The following is a 21,130-nucleotide window of genomic DNA, read 5'->3' as shown; positions in this document are numbered from 1 at the left end:
TAACTGCATAAGGTGTTTTGCCCTGTGCCGAAGTTGATTTTCGTAGGCTCAAACGTAGGCTCAAACGTTAAAAGTGAAAATTATGAATATTCCTGCATATATTATACCTCAATAACGACAAGACCATAACAGCTTAAGATAAAATCAATGTATGAGGCAGTACTAGAAATTCAAATTAGCTGGAAAGACGCATGAAAATAGAAGATGTAGCAACTTGTGGAGAGGAACTTAGGATCTAAAATACTGTGTTTTGAATTTAATTAAAACGAATATATGAAACCTCATAGGTTAGCATAAATGGACGGAGACCTACAGGTTGACGTGTTAATATTCGTCAAATAAGATAGTATTAAAGCATATCAAGGCGATAAATATAAATTAGAAGCAAGTTATAATAACAAAGTCAAGATTTTTATTTGGTCAAACGATTATACATACAATTTTATGATGCAGCGGTAAGAAAGGTTCAGCTGCTAAAATGTTCTTCATTAGTTAGTGAGCAAAAGACTTAGTATAATGACGGTACTAAATTCGAACATATACCCACATAAGTATTATTTGTCACGTTAATCAATAATAAAATCAGCTCAACGTTCCCTTACCTATTTCTGATGACGTTGAAAATTTGAACATGTAATGCCTAAAACTAGCTAGGTAACATATATTATTTCCCAAAGTTGAATGCTGCGTTCCTTCTTTGTCAGCAGGGATGGCAAGTAAAGGCTTGAGACATATCTAAAAGGTAGAAGACTCGGCATAGCTGGACAAACAATACATGTTCAGGCATTTTGCATCTACATAAAATCAATTTCAACATAGATGACTCATTCCTTTACAGAGGACAGACTGGATTAAAATGTAACACCACTTGTTACGGAGGGTAATATCTTTAAATGACGGCAGGAAAAGGCAAAACTAATAACATTAAAAGAGGAGGATAAATAAAGATTGTAGCAGCATTAATTATGTACCACTAGGGAAAAGGAATTTAGAGAATTCAAAGTTACTGACCACAACCGTCTAACTGGCAATTATAGAGGGAAGCTGGCAACGAATGCAACCATAACTTCAGATACCCCTTGATTCATTCATCATTCTTGTATAACTTGTCAATGTATTAATCAAATATATTCGACAAGGAACATACTGGACAAGAAGCTGATCAAAGAGCTGAAAACATCCCTTATTCAGACAAAAAGAAAGTAAATACTAGTAAACAGCACAATCAGGTAGTTATAGAGTAAATAAAGTAATAGAATTTAGCAATTGTCTAATGTCTTGAATGATGTCAAATATGTTGAGACAACAAGACATTTCGAACAGATAAAATCTCAGTTCGTCTATGAGAACATTTACCTGTGCGAATACATAGACAGCTTTGAACTTTTTATAAAAGTACCCGTCTCAAAGAAAAATATTATTCAATGCTACATTATGAAATATATTCTATGATATTACCAGTAAACAGAAAAATACGATGACACATTTTAAATTAAACACTTTTGGTGGTATGGATCATCACCACGTATAGGTTCATTAATGTTCATGCATACATTTTAAAAATATGTTTATGACACATTATTAGGTAGACCCTGCCCACTAATTGAGTGACGTGGAACCTTGATAAATATCAGTAGTAAAATTGCATAGGAAAGTTAATGATGACCTCTTGGTATAGATTAGCATGAATAAAGAATAACTTGATGTAGTAACGATACTAAATAGCCATCACAGCCATCCCCCAAAGCCCATACAGTAACATTACCCTATATCCAAGCATTGATTTTGCGATCTCCAAAACCTGATGCAGTAACAATACTCCAACTGATGTAGTAACAATACTACATAGCTCTAATGCTATCCCCCAAACCCATGTAGTAACAATACCCTAGGTCCAGGCACTCATTTGTGATCTCCAAAACTTGATGTAGTAACAATACTGCATAGCCATCAGAGAAATCCCCCAAAAGCCATGTATTAACATTACCCAATCTCCACACACTGATTTTAGATCTCCAAAACTTGATGTAGTAACAATCCTACATAGCTATCCCTCAAACTATGTAGTAACATTACCCAATTTCCAGGACTGATATTTTGATCTCCATAACCTGATGTAGTAACAATAGTACATAGCGAACCCACCAACCCATGTACATGTAGTAACATTACCCTATGTCCAGGCACTGACTTTGTGATCTCCAAGCCCTGATGTAGTAACACTACTGCAACCAATGTAGTAACAATACTAGATAACTCTCCAGCTATCCCTAAACCCATGTCCTAACATTACGCTATTTTTATGGTAATAGTCTAACATTCATTTTGTTGATTACTACAGCTTTGCCTCACATTGTCTCCAGAATATAAAAGAAACTTCTGTGTTGTCTTTCTTATAGGACATTACCTTTGTATTGATTATTAAATAGCATTACTATTTCTGAATCTCTTTTTCATAGAGGTATTACCAATCCAGTGGACTAAGTTGATTGACTGTCCGCCTCTGATATGGGAGTTCACAGGTTCGAAACCCAGGATGAATCATACCAGAGATTTATAAAAATGGTACTAACAGCTGCCTTCCATATGCTTAGCATTAAGATGTTAAGAGTGGTCAGCCTGGTGTCAGGTAGGACATGAAGCTACGTGTATGTGGCATAATGCCCCAGTGCATGACGTCACTATAAACTGCCACACAGATATGATAGTGATATAACTGAAAAGTTGTTAAACCTACATTAAAAATCCAAATCACACACACATATAGTATGATTACTCTGCTGATTATCAACTATGACTATCTTCCCAAGTCAACATTGCCAATCTCCATGTTCAGTGTATTAATTATATAACCTATCATATGACATTGTGTAAAATAGGAAAGTTTTGTTTGAAGCTTAGAATTTTATTCCATGCACAAAGAATGATGTGCTGAGTGTTTAATGCAACTGTGTATTCCCAAGGATGGAATTTTCAATCCTTAGAAGCAGAGTGCTTGTTTCGTTTCTATCATTTATGTGCTTAAAAGGGGAGCCAAGGTCAACAAGGCACATTGTAAATACTGCTGTAACTTTCAAGTTGAAAAGCAACCACTGAAAATTTCCTTACTATAACATAGAAAGTAAAAAGTTAGATTTAAACTGAAATATTTAGTCTAAACTTTCAGTGATATTTAAAAACATTTCAGTTTTCAGAGAACAATACCAGTGGATAAAATGGCTATAGTAATTGCAATACATAGTGTCTGAATTGTGTACTGAAAATAGCTTGTGAAATGATACAGATATCAACAGATCACAAGATCAAGTCCACTTTTACTGATACGAATAGTCAAGACAGATAAATAAAAACAACGTGGTTCTTGATTCAGCTTTGAACTAGAATTGATTTAAACTTCAGAAAAAAACCCACTGAGACATGCATGTTTTAAACAAAATTCGATTTCAACAGCAGCTTTTTCAACTCATAATTTGACTAAAGAAGACATTGATCAGTGTGAAATATGTTTGTGGGACGTAAATGACTGCTCAGTTTGATATGTACATATGTTGCAAATAATATTAAATTTCATTATTGAGAAAACAAGTTCAAGTGTTGATGAAACAATGAAGTGTTTGATATATTGTGTGCATTATTGTCCAAGTAGATTGTCAATATATTCAGAAGTAATGATAAAGGACAGGTGTGAATCATGAGCAAGCAATCTTGCACTGGTTTTCTAAAGCTGAAAATGCAACCATATACATATGAATGTGAGGATATTACTATATTGCCTAGTTAGGGTCAGTATAGGTTGTTAGGATGCAAGTAATTTAAAACAATTTCATGATGGGATCAGCCTAGCATAGATAAGCTGGGATCAGCCAAGAATACACTGTAATGCTTGGATCAGCCTAGCATAGATTTGAAATCACCATCATAATCATGTACATTGTTTCATCCTTATTCTAGTTCATGTGTATCCCCTATAGAGAGAAATCCACAACTGTATTTAAGCAGTAAAGTAACTGTGTGTGTGTGTGTATATATATACATATATATATATATATATATATATATATATATATATATATATATATATATATATATATATATATATATATATATATGTGATATATATATGTGTGTGTGTGTGTGTGTGTCTATGTGTTTAGTGACTTAGTGGTACATCTGATATTTGTTATCATGAATAGAGTTGAATTGAGAAATAAGTTAATATACTCATGCAGTCTTCATGTATAAGAATTGTATTTTTGGTCATGACTTTATATAAAGATTATTAAAAAATGATATAGTGTCTTTTTTCTGTCATCAAAGCAAAGTTATCTTTGGAAATAAAAACATTGTCTTATTTCTCCAACTTATGTTTGGGCTCTGAGAATGAAGTTTCAGAAATGACCTGACAACTGATATAAGTTTGCCTTTATGAGAGACTCAATTAATATACTCTAGGACATGAAGGCTATCTATTTCAGCACTATCAGTATCAGTTTGCTGAAATCCAATTGACTATAATTGCTACAAAGACAAATGTGTTGCTAAGTGATTCTGCAGTTGTTCCTGTATAACTGTGCAGGTCACCTGGGTGTAGACTTCTGAGACCTTTCTTGAAGAAAAAAAACTATTCTCATCAGTATTGAGCAAATATATTTGGGGAAAACAAATAAATATAAATACATATATATGCTTTGATATGTAAGGGACCCAATTAAATGTTCAGGCAATTACAACCTCCTCGGATTTATTTTTATACATTTTTTAACATATTTGTACTTGAACTTGCTATTTTAAAATTCCAAGCCCAAACAATTCACAATATACTATCTACCTTATTTTTAGCAGCATGTGTTTGTTTTAACTGCACATGGGAATGTGTGTATGTGTCAATGCCTGTATGCATGTACTTTCACCATGTAAAGGCAAGCTGCAGTAGCTCACTTGACAGGGAATCATACTTTTAATAATCACACTTTGATACTTACTCAGGCCAGAACTGGGCCAATAGCTTTCTTGTGTCCTTGGAAAAGTATTTCACTCACATTTCTTTGGTATGATCTAGCCAATAATGTGTCAAAATGTGCTGACAAAAATAACATTAAAAAGAAAAAAAATGATTTGCATTTTATTGTCAAGATCACTTATAACTGAAATTCTTTCTGCTTGATCATCGTATTCACAATGGCTTCTAGAGACTAGTTTTCTAAAAGAGTTCCTTTTTCAACTATTATTCTCTGGCCCATGTAAAGTAACAAATGGTCATATTGTTTGATTAATTTGTTGCATCAGCATCAATTGCCAGTTGAGTGTTATGTCATACTTTTATTTTTGTTTCATTATAATTGCTACACTGCATAGAAAACTGAACCTCTTCATTCTACATTCAGAGTGATACTCCAGAAGGAAGTGGTTAACATTTCAGAAAGCAAGGTTCTAAGGCTGACTCTGTTCAACACTGACCCATGGGAATTAATTAGTGAAGATATGTATGAGGTGCAGTTGTTTAACTTCAGCTCTTAGTGCAAGTGTCAATCAGTGCTATCTCTTATCTGTGTTAATGAACATATCTGCTGGTCCTGATTGTCTAATGATACATCAGTCTGTTTTAATTAAAAGAGCACCTGCCTTAGTTACATGGTCTTCAAGTATCAGAGTTTATAGTTCTGAATCAGTGATAGGTTAGAGAATAAGGAAATAAAAGTGTAAATATAATCAATAATTTCATGTGAATGGCTCCCTACATCTGTAAAAGTGTACAGTACTTAGCAGAATGGGACCTGCAGTTTAGTAAAAGCACTCAAGAAAACAGTAGAACAAACCTCATTCAAAACCATATTACTTTAATTTTTTCAAGCAAGTACATAAAGCATAACCATTTACTTCTAGAACTGTATCTATTCTGAAATGATTATTATAAGTATTTTTTAAGCTGCAAACATTCTGTACTCACAATCTGTGTACATGCCCTCTCTCTTTCTCTCTCTCTCTCTCTTTTCCTGATGTATACTGAGCCTCCAGTGTATAAAAATATATAAAAGTAGTACTCTAAAGGTATGATAATGTAGTTATCATTTTGTCAAAACACTTTTTAACTGTATGAATGTTTCTGCAGTCTGCTCGCAGCATACTCACTAATGTTTCTGATTAATAAATGATTATATTATGCAGTAGGTTTGATTAGTTTGGTTTTATAAATAAACAATCTTATCCCACAAATAGTGCTGATGTCAGAAACTACTGGAAAAAACACCTGCTTTGAGGTAGCATCTTATCACTTGTGTACAAAAATCATTGATCCCCACTCTATCAAAAATTTTGAACAGAAATCTTCTAATCTGACAATTTAGGTTTTCTTTAATATACTATGGTTCACCAGATAAGGAATTTAATAACTGATGCGGCCCTTGCGTGCATTATGCATGCTTGTAAAAGTGATTATAATATTATCTCATAAAGGATTCACATGCATGGCAATAAATATTATTAAAATTTTACATAGATATCTTACATTTGCTTATGAATAATACAGAATTCATGGAATGTATGCTGAGTGAAGTATTCTGTATACTGTATGCAAATAAAAGTTAAACATGTGAAACAAGAAAACTGCACCCACTGCCACACACGTAAACATTGGTATATATATATATATATATATATATATATATATATATATATATATATATATATATATATATATATATATATATATATATATATATATCTTCTAAAGGAAGAGTATATCTTTCATGATTTAAACATACTTTTACATCTGTATCTTAATATAGTAATCCTTCTGTCCATCAAGGCATTACAAGTCCAAAATTCAGCAAACTGAGACTGTGTTTCACCCAAAATGTTAAAAAAATATAACAAATGTGACCATTTTTCCAAAGACAATAAATATGGTTTTAATTTAAAACTTGTGAAATTTTTGTAAATACTCACAGGTTTTATACGACAATAAAAACATACTGGATGGTTTGGGTTTCATTTTTATGTTAGAATTAATTCATTCTTGTACGTATTATATGTAACCTGCCTGGTTCAGGACCATTCATGTATCATTACAAATTAACTGAGTTTAAAATTTCAAAATAATTATTTTCTTTTCAGCAGGAAAGATACAATCTTTAATTAAAATCTATTAAAATGAAATAGTTAAGATTCTTTCCTCTGTGTCATACTTTAGAATATTCTGCTTAAGCCACCTCCCAGCAAATATCATTACATAAGACTTTTTAACATTTCCCAGTATCAACTTTCTTTACATTCAGCACATTATTGATTATATCATGCTGAAAAAATTAGGGCTAAGTGCTTTTCCCTATGTCACACCGAGACAGATGACCCAAACTGGCATAGGCAAGTATCAAACCCACAAAGCAAGGATCAAAATTCCTACACTCTTCCAGTTAAGCTCTCTGAGTGTATCAGATCAACTGTAAGTCAAGAACATTGTACATTAAATTACATAATATCATAATGATTTTAACAAGTTTCCAGAATGGGTTTAGGTTATATCTTTAGTTACAAAGTATGATACTAACGAACAATACATTAAAATGACAACATAAAAAACATTGCTACTAAAGAAATATATATGGCCGGCCCATGCATAAATAACTTTATGTGCATCAACTTATATAGCCAAATAACTTGCAGTGAACAGTTAGAATTACACTGTACAGATCAGATAACATAGTTCTAAATTATATCATGTAACTAATATGTATATAACTCAAGAATTGTAAACATTGTCAGAAGATGGGGATCTCAATATGTCTATACCGATAATCCAATCTAAAACCTTGCATTAGGAAATGTCAAATGGTTTTATATATCGGTGAAAGTTGATTTGCACAAATGTGCTAAGAATTTAAACAGGACAATCTGGAAAAGCAGGAATAGTATTACTGTAAAAAAAATGCAATGATTTCATGTCAGTGTTTTTTTATGCCACCACTGCCATATAGAAAGGGCTTTTTTATTATGCCCATATCCACCAGAACTTTGTCCTTATATCTGTACATATCTATATGCCCATTCCAAAGCCTTTATAGCACAATAGCAAACTAAAAATATTAAACTTAGAATCATACTTATATGCACTTTATCATGGGTATAAGTATAATAAACTCTTAGAGTACTCGCATATTAAAACAGTTTTTTAACTGCTTGCATATCTTTTTGGGGGATGTTGAACCTTTGATTGCAAAAATTCTTACCTCTATTAGCAAACCTCTTCTAATATTTCCTGACATTTCACGTAAGTTACCTACTTATCCTTAAAGAAATTTAAACTCAAAGCTAGCAGTAAACGGCTTCAAAAAATTCAAAATAATGTATTATTATTATTATTATTATTATTATTATTATTATTATCATTTCATCTTATGTGCAGAAAATTGTTTTCCGGTAGTAACATAATAGACACTTCTAAGTCGTCATGGTAGGTAATGATAATCTGTTCTACTATGTTTAAAAAAATTTAAATCTGTAAGCTGCAGAAAATGTATTAGTCTTTTATAGTTTAAAGATGAAGGGCATACACCATACTGTTAATATAATTGTCTGACGGCAGTTTATACATTTTATACTGGGTAATTTTGATTCCATATCATGGGCAACTGAACATAAGGGCAATGAGGGTCACTTCAACCCACAATTGATTTCACCTCTAAACATGGCTTAGCCTCTGACATCTGTAAAATGAAATAGCTGACCACGTGTTTGCCTCCCACCCAAAACTAATTCTTTGGGTGCCACAATACTTCTTGTGATTTCATATTTGTTCAAATTGGAAATGGTGCCAATATGATATCCAGTATAACCACCATGGCAGCATTCTTGAAAATAGAAATTCATATCAACATGGGATTTCCATCACATGACTACTATCGATGTCTTGTTGGTTCTAAATGATAATGATGCCAATCTGTCTTCTAGTATATGCAAGATAACAGTTAAATTGAAAATCCTGTTATTGCTGTAGAATATCAGAGATGATTTCAACATTAAGCAGTTAAAAATATGAAATGATCTAATCTTCAATTCATGACCAGATATGTCATCATTAAGGTATTTTTGCCTTTCAGAGAATTTTGCTCCATTAATTCCATGGAATGGAGCAAGTATTATAGGTTGTTTATTGATAACGATATGGAGAATGCTAATTTGCTAAACATAAATAGGACGGCAGGCTTGGCTAGCCAGGCTGGGGGCTGGTTGATGGTCATAACCAGTTATAAGCTGCCCAGCAAGAGGATATGAAAATCCAATGCAGCTTATTTATATTATGAAGAGAGAGAGAGAGAGAGAGAGAGAGAGAGAGAGAGATTTTATTATTTTCCTTAATGTTGTACCAACAAGAATATTTTCTGATTTAATAAAAAAAAAACCAACTAATTAGAGACTTTGAAATGTTACAGCTGTCTAACAATGTCCAAAGTACCACAAAGTAAAACTACTAGTTCCTATGAACAGTTTGAAAACAATATTGATTACGTAATTCTGCATATCTTATTTATAATTATCAAATACTCCAACACTGCTCAAACATCTAGATATGATTGGAGATGTTCTATATTACTGCATAATGGTTGAACATTATGACCGAACTCCGGCTATTGGGAGTTGGTTCATATAAAATTTAAAATTAATCTAGATCAGTCCTTCAGAACACCCATCAAGAGATTGCTCTAATCTGAATAGAGACTTATTTCATCAATTACAACTGACCTGAAGGAATCTGGTACGGGATGATTGTTTTGTTGGAATCTGCAATCTAACTTCTCGTGGCCTGTAACAGTTTTTATTAAAAATTATTTGCCTGAATCACTTTCTTAATCGATTGCAAATCAAATTCAAGTTGGATTAAATCCAGAGTGGCATAAGTATATCCTCACCTGAACATAGCTACAAGATAAAAGTAATTGCCATAAAAAGTCTCTAATTTAGGCAGGGATTCCTAAATATGCTGTTTATGTTGTTGCAACTATATGGTCTTAATCTTAGAAACGGAAAAAAACCCAAAACAAACCTAGAATAGCAAAATTCATCATGTAATTTATTTTCATTGAATACAAAGCTAAAACTTAAAAAGAACTTAGAGTATTGTGAATTAGGTCCCAAATAATCATAAAATTTCAACCACAAGTGCAAATGTATGGTGTTCCAAATGAATTCAAACAGCATTCTGAATACATTCCAATACTGAACATGCTGATGTTCTAATAGTCATGCATGGGCCAGTGTGCCAACAATTGTGATGGATCACATTGATATAATAAAACTCCTTGAATGAATTCACAATAATCTCGAAATATTAATTTAGTCTGAAAATATTGAACACTTTATATTTGCAGTGAATAATTTAAGGAAATAAATCCTCTTAAATTAAAAACAGAGTACGACAATAAGGCTGAAAGTTTGAAGTAAACAGCATTGATATGAAAAGCTATGACACAATAATATAATCAGGTTGAGGGAATCTACATTTCTAATATATGCCAAGATGTCAACAAGATCAAGAATGTCTAACAAAAAAATAATGTTCAATGCTCAGATACAAGTAAACATGCTTACCTCCATGAATAAGTATCTGAATATTTACTCTATAATCACAGAGAAATAAATATGTATTATGTTGTTTATAAAATAAATCTCACTGACAAAGGTGAATCACATAATATAGATACAAAATAACATATAATCATGGAGAAAAGCCAAAAAACAATGCAAATTAAATATACATAACAATGTCTGTAGTTTATGTATTCCAAATTCACTGTTCTCTAACTCCAAAGATAATTGTGGCCATCCTTTCAGCTTTTTAAATAATAAGTATCAAGGCCTAAATATTCCAGACACAATGCACAGTTTTTTAAATAAAAACAATTGAACTGTAAATTTTTAAATTACACAACTGTAGTTCCAGAGATTTACACCTATGGTAAAATTCAAATGGATACTTATCAAACACCTTTTTCACGAGGATTGATTGCTTGGTTAATAAAGTAGAGGATGACAGAATGTTCTTTCTGCTCGTGTTTTATGTTTTAAAGACATTAAAAAACTATTTCATAATTTAGAGCATATTGAATATTATTTTAGTTGGATGAGCAAAGTTAGTTTGCTATTTAGTAAGCATTTTTGAACAAGATATGACACATTGAATCATTAGCTAATCACGAGATATGACGTATTTGAAAAACGGAGAATAGATGTAATATATAAAATAAGATGACTGTTGTTTCATCTGCACCCAAACCAATTGCATCTTTACAGTTAGCTTCCTGTAAACTTGGTACAAGGTTGCAGCAAAGCTTGTATCGTAAAAATAAGCTTGCAAATGTATATTTGTTAGCTTGTGAAAGATCGCGCAAGCATGGAACCATTTCTTACCAACATCTGCAAGCTTGAGCTTTTAGCAATCTTGCAAAATTCACAAGCTTATGAAAACGCAAACTTCCGCGTATTTTCAGACTCAATTTCTTAGAGAATTTGTGTTCATTGCATGTTATATGCACATTAACTGCAATAATTTTTAAACTATTTCAGATAGCAAATGTACCAGAAACAATTTTATGCTAAAGATGACCTCAGTTAATCTAATAGTGCAGATTATTTAATTTCCATCAATTGCATTTTTTCTATATTTAATATTACCAAATTTATACATTTTAATGTGGTAAAAATAAAACTTAATAATAATAATAATAATAATAATAATAATAATAATAAATATCATTATTTATAGATGCAAAATAAGTAAATACATGTGATTTTATTTCTTGTTATTATACATTTTCATATAATATCAATGCTCAAATAATGAGGATATTTTTACCAAGAGGAGGACAAATTCCTTTGTCGTGAAGCTTTTGTTTATCATAATGTATGTCCCTGTTGTTACTAGTGTAAGTGCTGTTGTGAAGTGTGAAATAGTAAAATTATTATTATTATTATTATTATTATTATTATTATTATTATTATTTATTATTATTATTATTATTATTATTATTATTTTCATTAATATTAGTAGTAGTAGTAGTAGTATCTGCTGACAGACGAAACAAATAATTGACAGTTATTTAAACTAAATTAAAATTTAAAATGTAAATAATTATTTTTTTCTGAGAGAGAAAGAGAGATTTCATTCTGCCAGCATTCTATAAAGAATTAATGTTTCTGAATTCTGCTTTTAAAAAAATAATAAAACATGAAGAAGGAAATCAAATAATAAAAGAACACAAGATGAAATGTAGTTTTCTGCGACAGAGACCTAATTCGGCATCAATACTTCAGTGGCCGTTACTTCCCTCATTTTCAGTCTTGAGCCTGGTTTATGAACCCAAATTTGGTTATCACATATCTTAGTCCAGGGAAAAGAATGGTTTAGGGGGCGCTCACCAGTTATTATGTATGTTTGAGAGAGTGACATATAAGGGGAAGTTGTCTGCATTTAAAACATGCACAATGGAGAGAATGTTGGCATACCTCTATGCTACATTAAGGCAAAGTGGATGACATTTCTTTGGATATTGTACTTGTAGAAATTGTACATGATCCAAGCACACTGCTAACTAAAATGAATGCTCCCTTGTGATAAAATATCAGCCTGAATTAGTCTAAAGTACACTGTCCATAGCAGCTATTAAAATAGGGAAAATTAATTTTGCACCCTAGACAATACCAGTTTCTGAAAGTGCAATGAATGAATTACCAAATATCTAAAATGTTAACAAAAGTTATCAGCTCTTTATTTAATACAATGTACCCCTGAAGATCAGGAAGTGAAAATGACCAAGAGGACGTAGCACTTTTTTGAATGGTACACATCTGGAGTAAGGCCAAGATGTATACCCTATAACTCATAACTCACATTACACCCATCACTCATACACTAAAATAAAGGAAATTAAAGATTCTTTGAATTATACCTAATAGCTACTAGTTTTGTTTATAAAATAGCCAATATAACCAGTGATGAATGCCAGGGAAATTGTTTTTCGTTAAAATTCAAACCCAGTGCCAACTATAAAACTGTAGAGCGACACCTTAAAAGAGGCTCTATTTTCAAAATCTTGGACCGTCGCTAATTCGGGAAATTGCATTGCGAGCAGTACCAATACATGTACAGCAACTGATCATAGAATCCCAACGATAATTTAAAATCACGGAGTTATCATGTTGCTGAGTAAAATCAAACATTCGTTTGCATTTTGCCCATATACTGGACTGCAACCGATTGTACTGTATTAAAGTTAATTATTGCTGCTAAGTGTTTGCTTAAAATACACTTAATATCAACAGGTGGATTGTAATCTTCGTCCACATAATCATTGAGACCGCATATGTGCGTTCTTTTATTATTTGCAACGTTTACTTCTGCGCCTGTCAGACTAGATTTCGATGCAATGTTGCCAGTTATCGAAAATATGTTGATGGATTATGAAATTACATGCAATCATCTTTATCTCATTTACGTTTTTCTTTTTGACATTTTTCTTCTCGCATTTCAAATTCAACAATTACCCGCTTGCAATTAACTTCAGTTGAGATAAGTGTAGAGTTCACTGTATTGATCTCTTTTTTTTTTACATTTTTAATTTTTTTAAAAAGATTTTAGTGAGCCTATTTCGAAGTATCAGCTGCGTAATTTCATAGATTTCTTTTGTTTAAAGCTGTAAAGTACCAATCATTTGGTAGATGTCATATTCCTTTCAAAATGAAAGTCAAAACTAATATTTAGGATCTCTTTCAAGGATGACCAATTTGTGTATAACACTTTAAAAAGTTTCTATAACTAGTGAAATGTTTCTCTAATGTTGAACTTAAATGAAGTGTTTTTGCCAAGCAGGTAAATAGTCAAATGTTGCTTTAATCTATTTCAGTGGATGGTACCTGACTCTACAAGAATCAGGGCTCGGATGAAAGATTTTATTCTGAGACGATTTGTTTAGAAGAGGTGGTTAAGTGTATCCAGATGGTTAACATTCTTGATTTTCACCTAATAGTGTACAGTTTTAACAGAAGGAACGGGAATGTAATGATCTGACAGCCTACTTCCACAAATGGATTTCTGTATGGATGTGAAGTGAAATGTTTCTGAAGCCATGCAGACAAAAGTGTGAAGATCGTCTCACATATTTAAGAAAAGGGCTGCGCTAGATTCCTCAGACGGAAGGGTTTGACATTGATTTAGTTGTAATTGTATCTTACAGTAATATTAATCCTAATAGCAACCACAGTCTAACACGAACAAGATGACAGCTTACCTGGAAATCTGACAAAACTGTTGACCAAGTGTAGAATTTTTATTGCAGCATCAATACGCGTCATCTGATTGCACTGATTGCAACACATTTTATATTTTGTAAAAGCTAATTTTTTTAATCTATAATGGGCATGTTTTGTTTTAATATTTGACTCTATAATAATGGAATTATTATTTTATAATCACCGAAAGTAACAAATTTCATCATGCAGTGCCGTCTTAAGGCACGGGCAGACTGGACAGTTGAACCAGGGCCTCACGTTTCTAGGGGCATCATGCTGCCCATATTGTTAATGAATATTGAAAGATCTTTTGGCAATTTAATTTGCTTTAAAAGTGCAGTGGGAAGCCCGTTTCTCAATTTTAAATAATAGTGACATCTAGCGGAATTCCTGTGGGTGGATAGGGCCGGTAGGGGGCTCCAGTGCATGGTTTTGCTCAGAGCCTAAAATACTTTTAAGACGGCCATGATTTCATGCATCATTGGAAATAAGTGCTGATCATGCTGCGTTCGCGTGACATCTTTATTACAAAATGCAGATTATTAAAACTTAATGAATATTCATGAAATGTAAATAATTCGGTCAGTCGCTGAAGCACGTACCTATGATATTCCCACACAAATAAATAATCCCTCAAACGTTACGTAGATTTGATCAAAAGAGACAGTATAAATAAATGTATCATATATCATCAAAATGTACATATTCCAAGCTGTATTATGCTACCAAATGTATATGTCGGAAACGTTTATAAACCATCCGCAACGTGCATTGCATTGGAAAACACACACACACACACACACACACACACACTTCATTAGTCTTTAAAATGTATGTTTCTTAAAAAGAGTTATGTATTGATATTAATAATTTGTTTTTAATTTACATTCCTATCTATTATCATCAGTAAATATATTATAGTAATTTAAACATTGCTGGGATCTAATTATCAATTGACAAGATTACAACAGTGGGAATAAGAAAATGCAGACATAAAAGAGACACAGCTGTGGGTATGTAGATGTACATGTAATGATTACACTTGCTTCTTGTTTATAAATGTTTATATTAATAAAATTTAGTCTAACCCTGATCAATGTAACAATTACAAAAACAACTAAATATGCAAATAAGCATGTGTCGTTTAAGTCAAACGTTACGGAATACACAATTGTTATTATCATTTGTCTTCGAACACCAATAACCTTTGTTTACATACGAATATACTGTCGTAGAATAGAAACCGAGTGGGTTTTTGGACGACATAAATAAGACAAACACAATGTGAGAAAGATGGAAATTTATGGAAAGAATTAATAAAGAAAAATATATGATGCAAAAATGCAATGATTCTCTCACGCTCTCAACATACGATTGACTCAAATCACTATACACAGCATTCACACATTGAAAATAAACCAAAATTTTAAATCCATATGAAGTACAGATCCAAGAAACCTCATGGACTGCAGATACGCTTCAAACAGTATTTTACACTATAAAAGAGATTCAGATAATCTCAAATATAAACTCTATTAAGATTAAAAATAATCTTATGAACACAACTAAGATTCAAAACAATCTTATGAACACAACGAAGATTCAAAATAATCTTATGAACACAACGAAGATTCAAAATAATCTTACGAACATAAAATGCAATTGGAACAACAATTGAACCAAACGTATGCTTCTAGACCCATTTTACAATCTCACGATTCCTTGGGTTGGCCCACACTCTTATCGGCCGCTCGCACCCTTTATGGATCCACCACATGTAAAGTCATACGTATACACACGTACAGACAGCACACAGCACCTATTTTAATTTGCTACGTCTACGTCCCTGGCACAGACATACGTACATACATACGTATCGACAGCAAGCAGCCTTAAATACTCTGGAAACTCCAGACAGTTCTAAACAACTTTAGACAGCTTCAGACAGCTTCAGACAGCTCTAGTCATATTCACAGTCACAATCACAGTGACATTCACAATCAGAATCATGGCCACAATCACAGCGACAGACACAATCACAGCGACAGACACAATCAGCTACAATAAAACGAAATTGGTCATAATAATAGTTTCTGTATAATCTCTAGATATATGATAATACTTTAACCTCTAATAGTGACTTGTAATTCAAAGTTCAAATCTAAATGCATTATTACGCGATAAGACATTACAAACCGAATAAGCTTCTCATATCGAATGAAAAATGTAAATTTAACACTTACCCCTATGGCTGGAGAACAAAGGGGAGCGTACACTCCTTGACGTGATCGTAAACGACCAGTGTCGGTTTTAGAAATTGATCTTACTTAAATCCATAGGAGAGTGAGCAAAAGTCAGGGTAAAATACATGTACATATCATGTTATTAATGTTTCATTCGTCACAAGTAATTTCTGGCTAGGTACATGTTAATACAGTCCTTACCTGGAAAAACGCGTATTCACCCTTGATAACGTTGTACGCTTGTACAACGAGAAATAGTCAAATAGTTCTAAGGCAAAGCCAAGTTATTTATTTGCCTAATTCTGTGACATATACATTCAAATGCTTGCAAAAACTCATTTACTATCACACTTTTCCCAAATATAAATTTCGTATAAAATATAATATACAATTTGAAATCAACGTACGTACCTTTGCAACATATAACACATTTGCTCGCTTATTTTTAATTTCAACATGTGCAGCTGTAAATAAGTTACATTGCTGAAAACATTAGTTTAATTTATTTTGTATTTGATTCCGAATATTTTTGTTGTTGTGAAGGACGTTAAGCCTTATCTTTCTCATGCAAGAACCGAATAGTTCTTCAATGATTAGATGGTATATTTTCCACATATGTAGTAGCGGATACAATGTATACACTACTTTTTATGTTGTAATTTAAAATTGAACAAACATGATATGTAAAACAAAAAACTGGAGGTTGCTCTTTAAAGCTTGATATTATTTCTAAATGCGGCAAGGTTTTCTTTCGAAAACACATCCATGCTATCCCAAACGAAAAGCGGCTAATATTCTTATGAATATTTTACCTTTCAATTTTGAGAAAAAATTATCTTTTGAGCATTTGTAGCACGTCGGTATAAACTTTCATACTTGAATTCCACAAGCTGACCTTATAGATTTATATTAGATATCCAGTACGACTGAGAGTTTGTTGCACTTGTTAATGTCTTGACTTGCTGCAGAGACTGTACAGGTACATAACATACATTGGTATCGTTGGCTGCGTTCTGCATTGTACCGTTGATTTAAATAATTAATTTACAAATGTAACAATTCAAATATTGTAGAAACACAGAGCAAAACAACAACCAGCAATAGTACTAACTGACGTTTCAGACGGAATTTACGATTTAGAACGGAAACACATTTCTCATGTTTTGAAAATTCTTCCCGGAAACGTTTCTCAACAACTTTGAAGAAATTTATTTCCTGATCTTTTCCACAAATGCATTAATATTAAATAATTTTGAAATGTATAATTGCTTTTAAAAACAAAGTCTTAGTACGACGCAAACAATACTGTTACTAATGTAATAATGACATCAGAATATCCAGCATTTTACAGGTGAAGAAAACTTTTTGTTTAAAAACAACAGTTTAGATGCTCGATTGGTTTGTGAATCGAATATATACTTGTTAATGTTTCATCAGAGTTGACATTTTATACTATTTGGATTTTATAAAGGTTACAGTCAAGTAATCGAGCTCGTGTGTGCGTTTTCAAATATACATGCACAATAGAAGCATGATAGAAAATATCAAGTTTGCTGAGACCAAAATTCAGTAGGGGAACCATTGGTTAGCATATCATTCATAATCATTTCTGGTTTTCATTGAAATCATTTCACAGCAGCTTTGTAGATACAGCTTGATTATTTAAAATAGTGAGAGAATCCTTCCTTTGCTCAGTCCTGAAATGTACGCAGCCTACATCATCCCTTTCAACCAATGTACGGCGTTTGCAAAGCAAATTTATAAAACAACTCCTGAAATTTCTTCCGAATATTAAATAAATAAGTAAGTTAATAGCAAAACTCAGATAGTATAATAGCTGAAACAAGCCCTGGAATAATTTGTCTAATGCGGGAGAAGTGACACTGCCCCTCATGTAAGTATTAATAAGTATTCGCGCACGAATAACGTGACTTGGAAAGTTAAGTGTCAAAAATATCACTGTTAGAGCAAAGAGCATTTTGGTCACCTTGCGTTGGGCACCGTTATTTGGACTCCTATGTCTGCATTTGCAAGATTTTTGTTTCTTTTCCAGGCGCAAGGATTTGATTAAACGATAGGTTATTGTGAGGGTAAAACCAGAGATGAGAATGGTTGGTAACACTAAGGTGAGCAGTGAATCAGTTAGCACAAGCGCCTGTGTGACTTGAGCAAATTCTGGATTTGGGGTGCAGTTGGTCTTCAGTATCCACAACGGAAGATGATACAGTGCTAAGGATCCAACACAGAATGCGCCGATTAGAAATTTAGCCTTCTTCGTAGTGCAAAACAGTGTTACTTTAAATGGGTGGCAAATTCGAATATAATTTTCTATCGTTACCATCACCACCAACCACACAGACACAGAACCGCAAAAATAGGTGAAAAAGATACAAAGATGGCAAATTACATTTGTCAACATTATGTTCACGTGAAGTATCTTGCTGATCCAGATGAGGAAGAGGATAAAAAGAAATCCGTTGTCGGATACTGACCTCGCTGCCAAGTATAGATTACATGACGTCGTCCGAAGCGGTTTACGAAGAAATACGATCATCGCAAGGGTGTTTCCAAGAAGTCCGAAAACGCATATCAATGGAAAAGAATAATTCTCGATTTGGTCTAGCATTGATTTAGATCCGACGTCATCCTTGATGTGAGCAGGAGATGCATTTGTCGCTACAGGTGCCACAATGGTAGTGTCCTGGGGGAAATCAATCCATAAAGTACTGTCACTATGATTTGCCATCGTACTCTGAAACGAAATGTTCCAAATACAGATAAAACGTGGTCTATGAAAACAACTGCTATCATTTACTCCTCATTATTTTACCTCAAAATAACAATAAGAAAAAAATATAATTGAGATGAGAGTTTCGTTCACGCAACTATTATAGCAAAATATGAAATGAATTAATAAGATGTATTCTGGATTCCGAACTTATACATATTTTACATGGAGGAAGACCTTGTGCGTACAGAACTTCTGGGTGCGATTTGAACGTGTCAACACTATTATATTGTACAAAGGAAGATAGGTTGATTTGACGTGCAATACAATCCTCAATAAGAATCGCTAATCTTTTCCTGTGCCACATGCATCAAATAGCTTTCTACCATAAAAGTAACAAGTCATGGTTTTCAATTGCCATATTCATTGTGAAGACGAAAGACATCTAATTTAGAAAATGAACCAATTCGCGGCCGCAAGTTAGACAAAGAGACTCTTTGAATACAAAATCTAAATGATGCAATGGCTGAGAACTAAGCGATCAGCGAATGATTACCTTTAAGCTATTGCGAATGGGAAAGAAGATATATATATATATATATATATATATATATATATATATATATATATATATATATATATATATATTATTCGAAAACATAAAACGTTTTCGTAATTAGACTTGAAAAAACGCTTTGTTACATTCTGTGTGCGATGTATGCAAGAGTACACATTTTACAACAATAAAAATAATATGTTAACAAACTCCATTATGTGAAATAGTCCCATGTAGGTACCCATTCTAAAATCACACACAATGAGTTCATTTTTCCTACATCAGGTCGGACCGTTAAGGTGGCAAAAATTAACGAAAATGGTTTAAGGTGCGGGCCTGTAACTGCCACGGTATATAATTTGCAAACGTAGGTTTCTTATGACAAAAAGTTGCATGTTTTTTTTTTCCCCCGGTGGTTAGTTTTAGCCTTTCATCGTTCGTCAGTCTTGCATGTATACTGTCAAATATTCCATCAAACAAAGACTGATTCAGTATCAACAATTAGGTGTGTGCAACTATCTCTGTCATACTGTTGAGTAGGCACAAACTTGAGCACTGACGAGTAATGTTTTGATAAATATCTCCGAAACATAAAAGATATTATATAATCATCAAGCCTTTCAAACGTTTAGGATCTTACTTTTTAGGGACACAATATATGTTATGAAACTGTAAATGTTTGTGCGCTAGCGCTTGCTTGTTTGTGTGTTTACCAAACAAACGTAACCAATATAATATCAATGTTTCAACGAATTGCATCTTCTATAGAGGAAACCTCTTGCGGCCATACTGCCTCTAATGTAGTAGACATATCTAAAGGTTATATAAATTATTCTCAAACAGCGTCTCTTGTATCAGTAAAATCTCTTAAAAGATCACTGTATACCAATCAACACGGTCTCTAATATAAAGGAGCCTCTTCGAGCTATCAACAGTATTACGTCCCATAGTTTCCCGTAAAAGGTAAATCCCTAATGGCGTTATAAGTATTCCCTCACTCTATCTCTTAAGTAAAAGGAAACCTCTTTGGACCATATGCAGTAGTCACACTGCTGTCTCTCGTAGAGATGAACTATATATATATATATATATATATATATATATATATATATATATATATGACTGGTAAACAACGGTTAATATTATTGATAATATAAATATCATTATTTGTATTTTATTATTATTATTATTATTATCATTAGTATAATTAAGTCATTTCTGTTAGTATTATCATCATTATTATTAACGTAGGATATAGACGGGCAAGTTCATACATCCCTATTTAACTGGAAAAATCATTTTGCATCACCTGTACTATCATAA

The 21,130-nt window shown here is 32.6% G+C and overlaps 1 protein-coding gene across 1 annotated transcript; it reads right to left on the bottom strand.

Moving 5' to 3' along the window:
• Positions 1 to 18,153: 18,153 nt before the first annotated feature.
• Positions 18,154 to 19,269, bottom strand: LOC149800006 (thyrotropin-releasing hormone receptor-like). Its single transcript, XM_089958328.1, has one exon. The coding sequence runs from the start codon at positions 19,267 to 19,269 to the stop codon at positions 18,154 to 18,156; it is 1,116 nt and encodes a 371-aa protein (XP_089814454.1).
• Positions 19,270 to 21,130: the final 1,861 nt, after the last annotated feature.

The sequence above is a fragment of the Sinohyriopsis cumingii genome, chromosome 5 (assembly GCF_028554795.1).
Source record: "Sinohyriopsis cumingii isolate HCF-2022 chromosome 5, ASM2855479v2, whole genome shotgun sequence".
Lineage (NCBI taxonomy): Eukaryota > Metazoa > Mollusca > Bivalvia > Unionida > Unionidae > Sinohyriopsis > Sinohyriopsis cumingii.
Note: the sequence above shows the minus strand (reverse complement) of the source record. Positions and strands in the feature narration are given on the sequence as shown.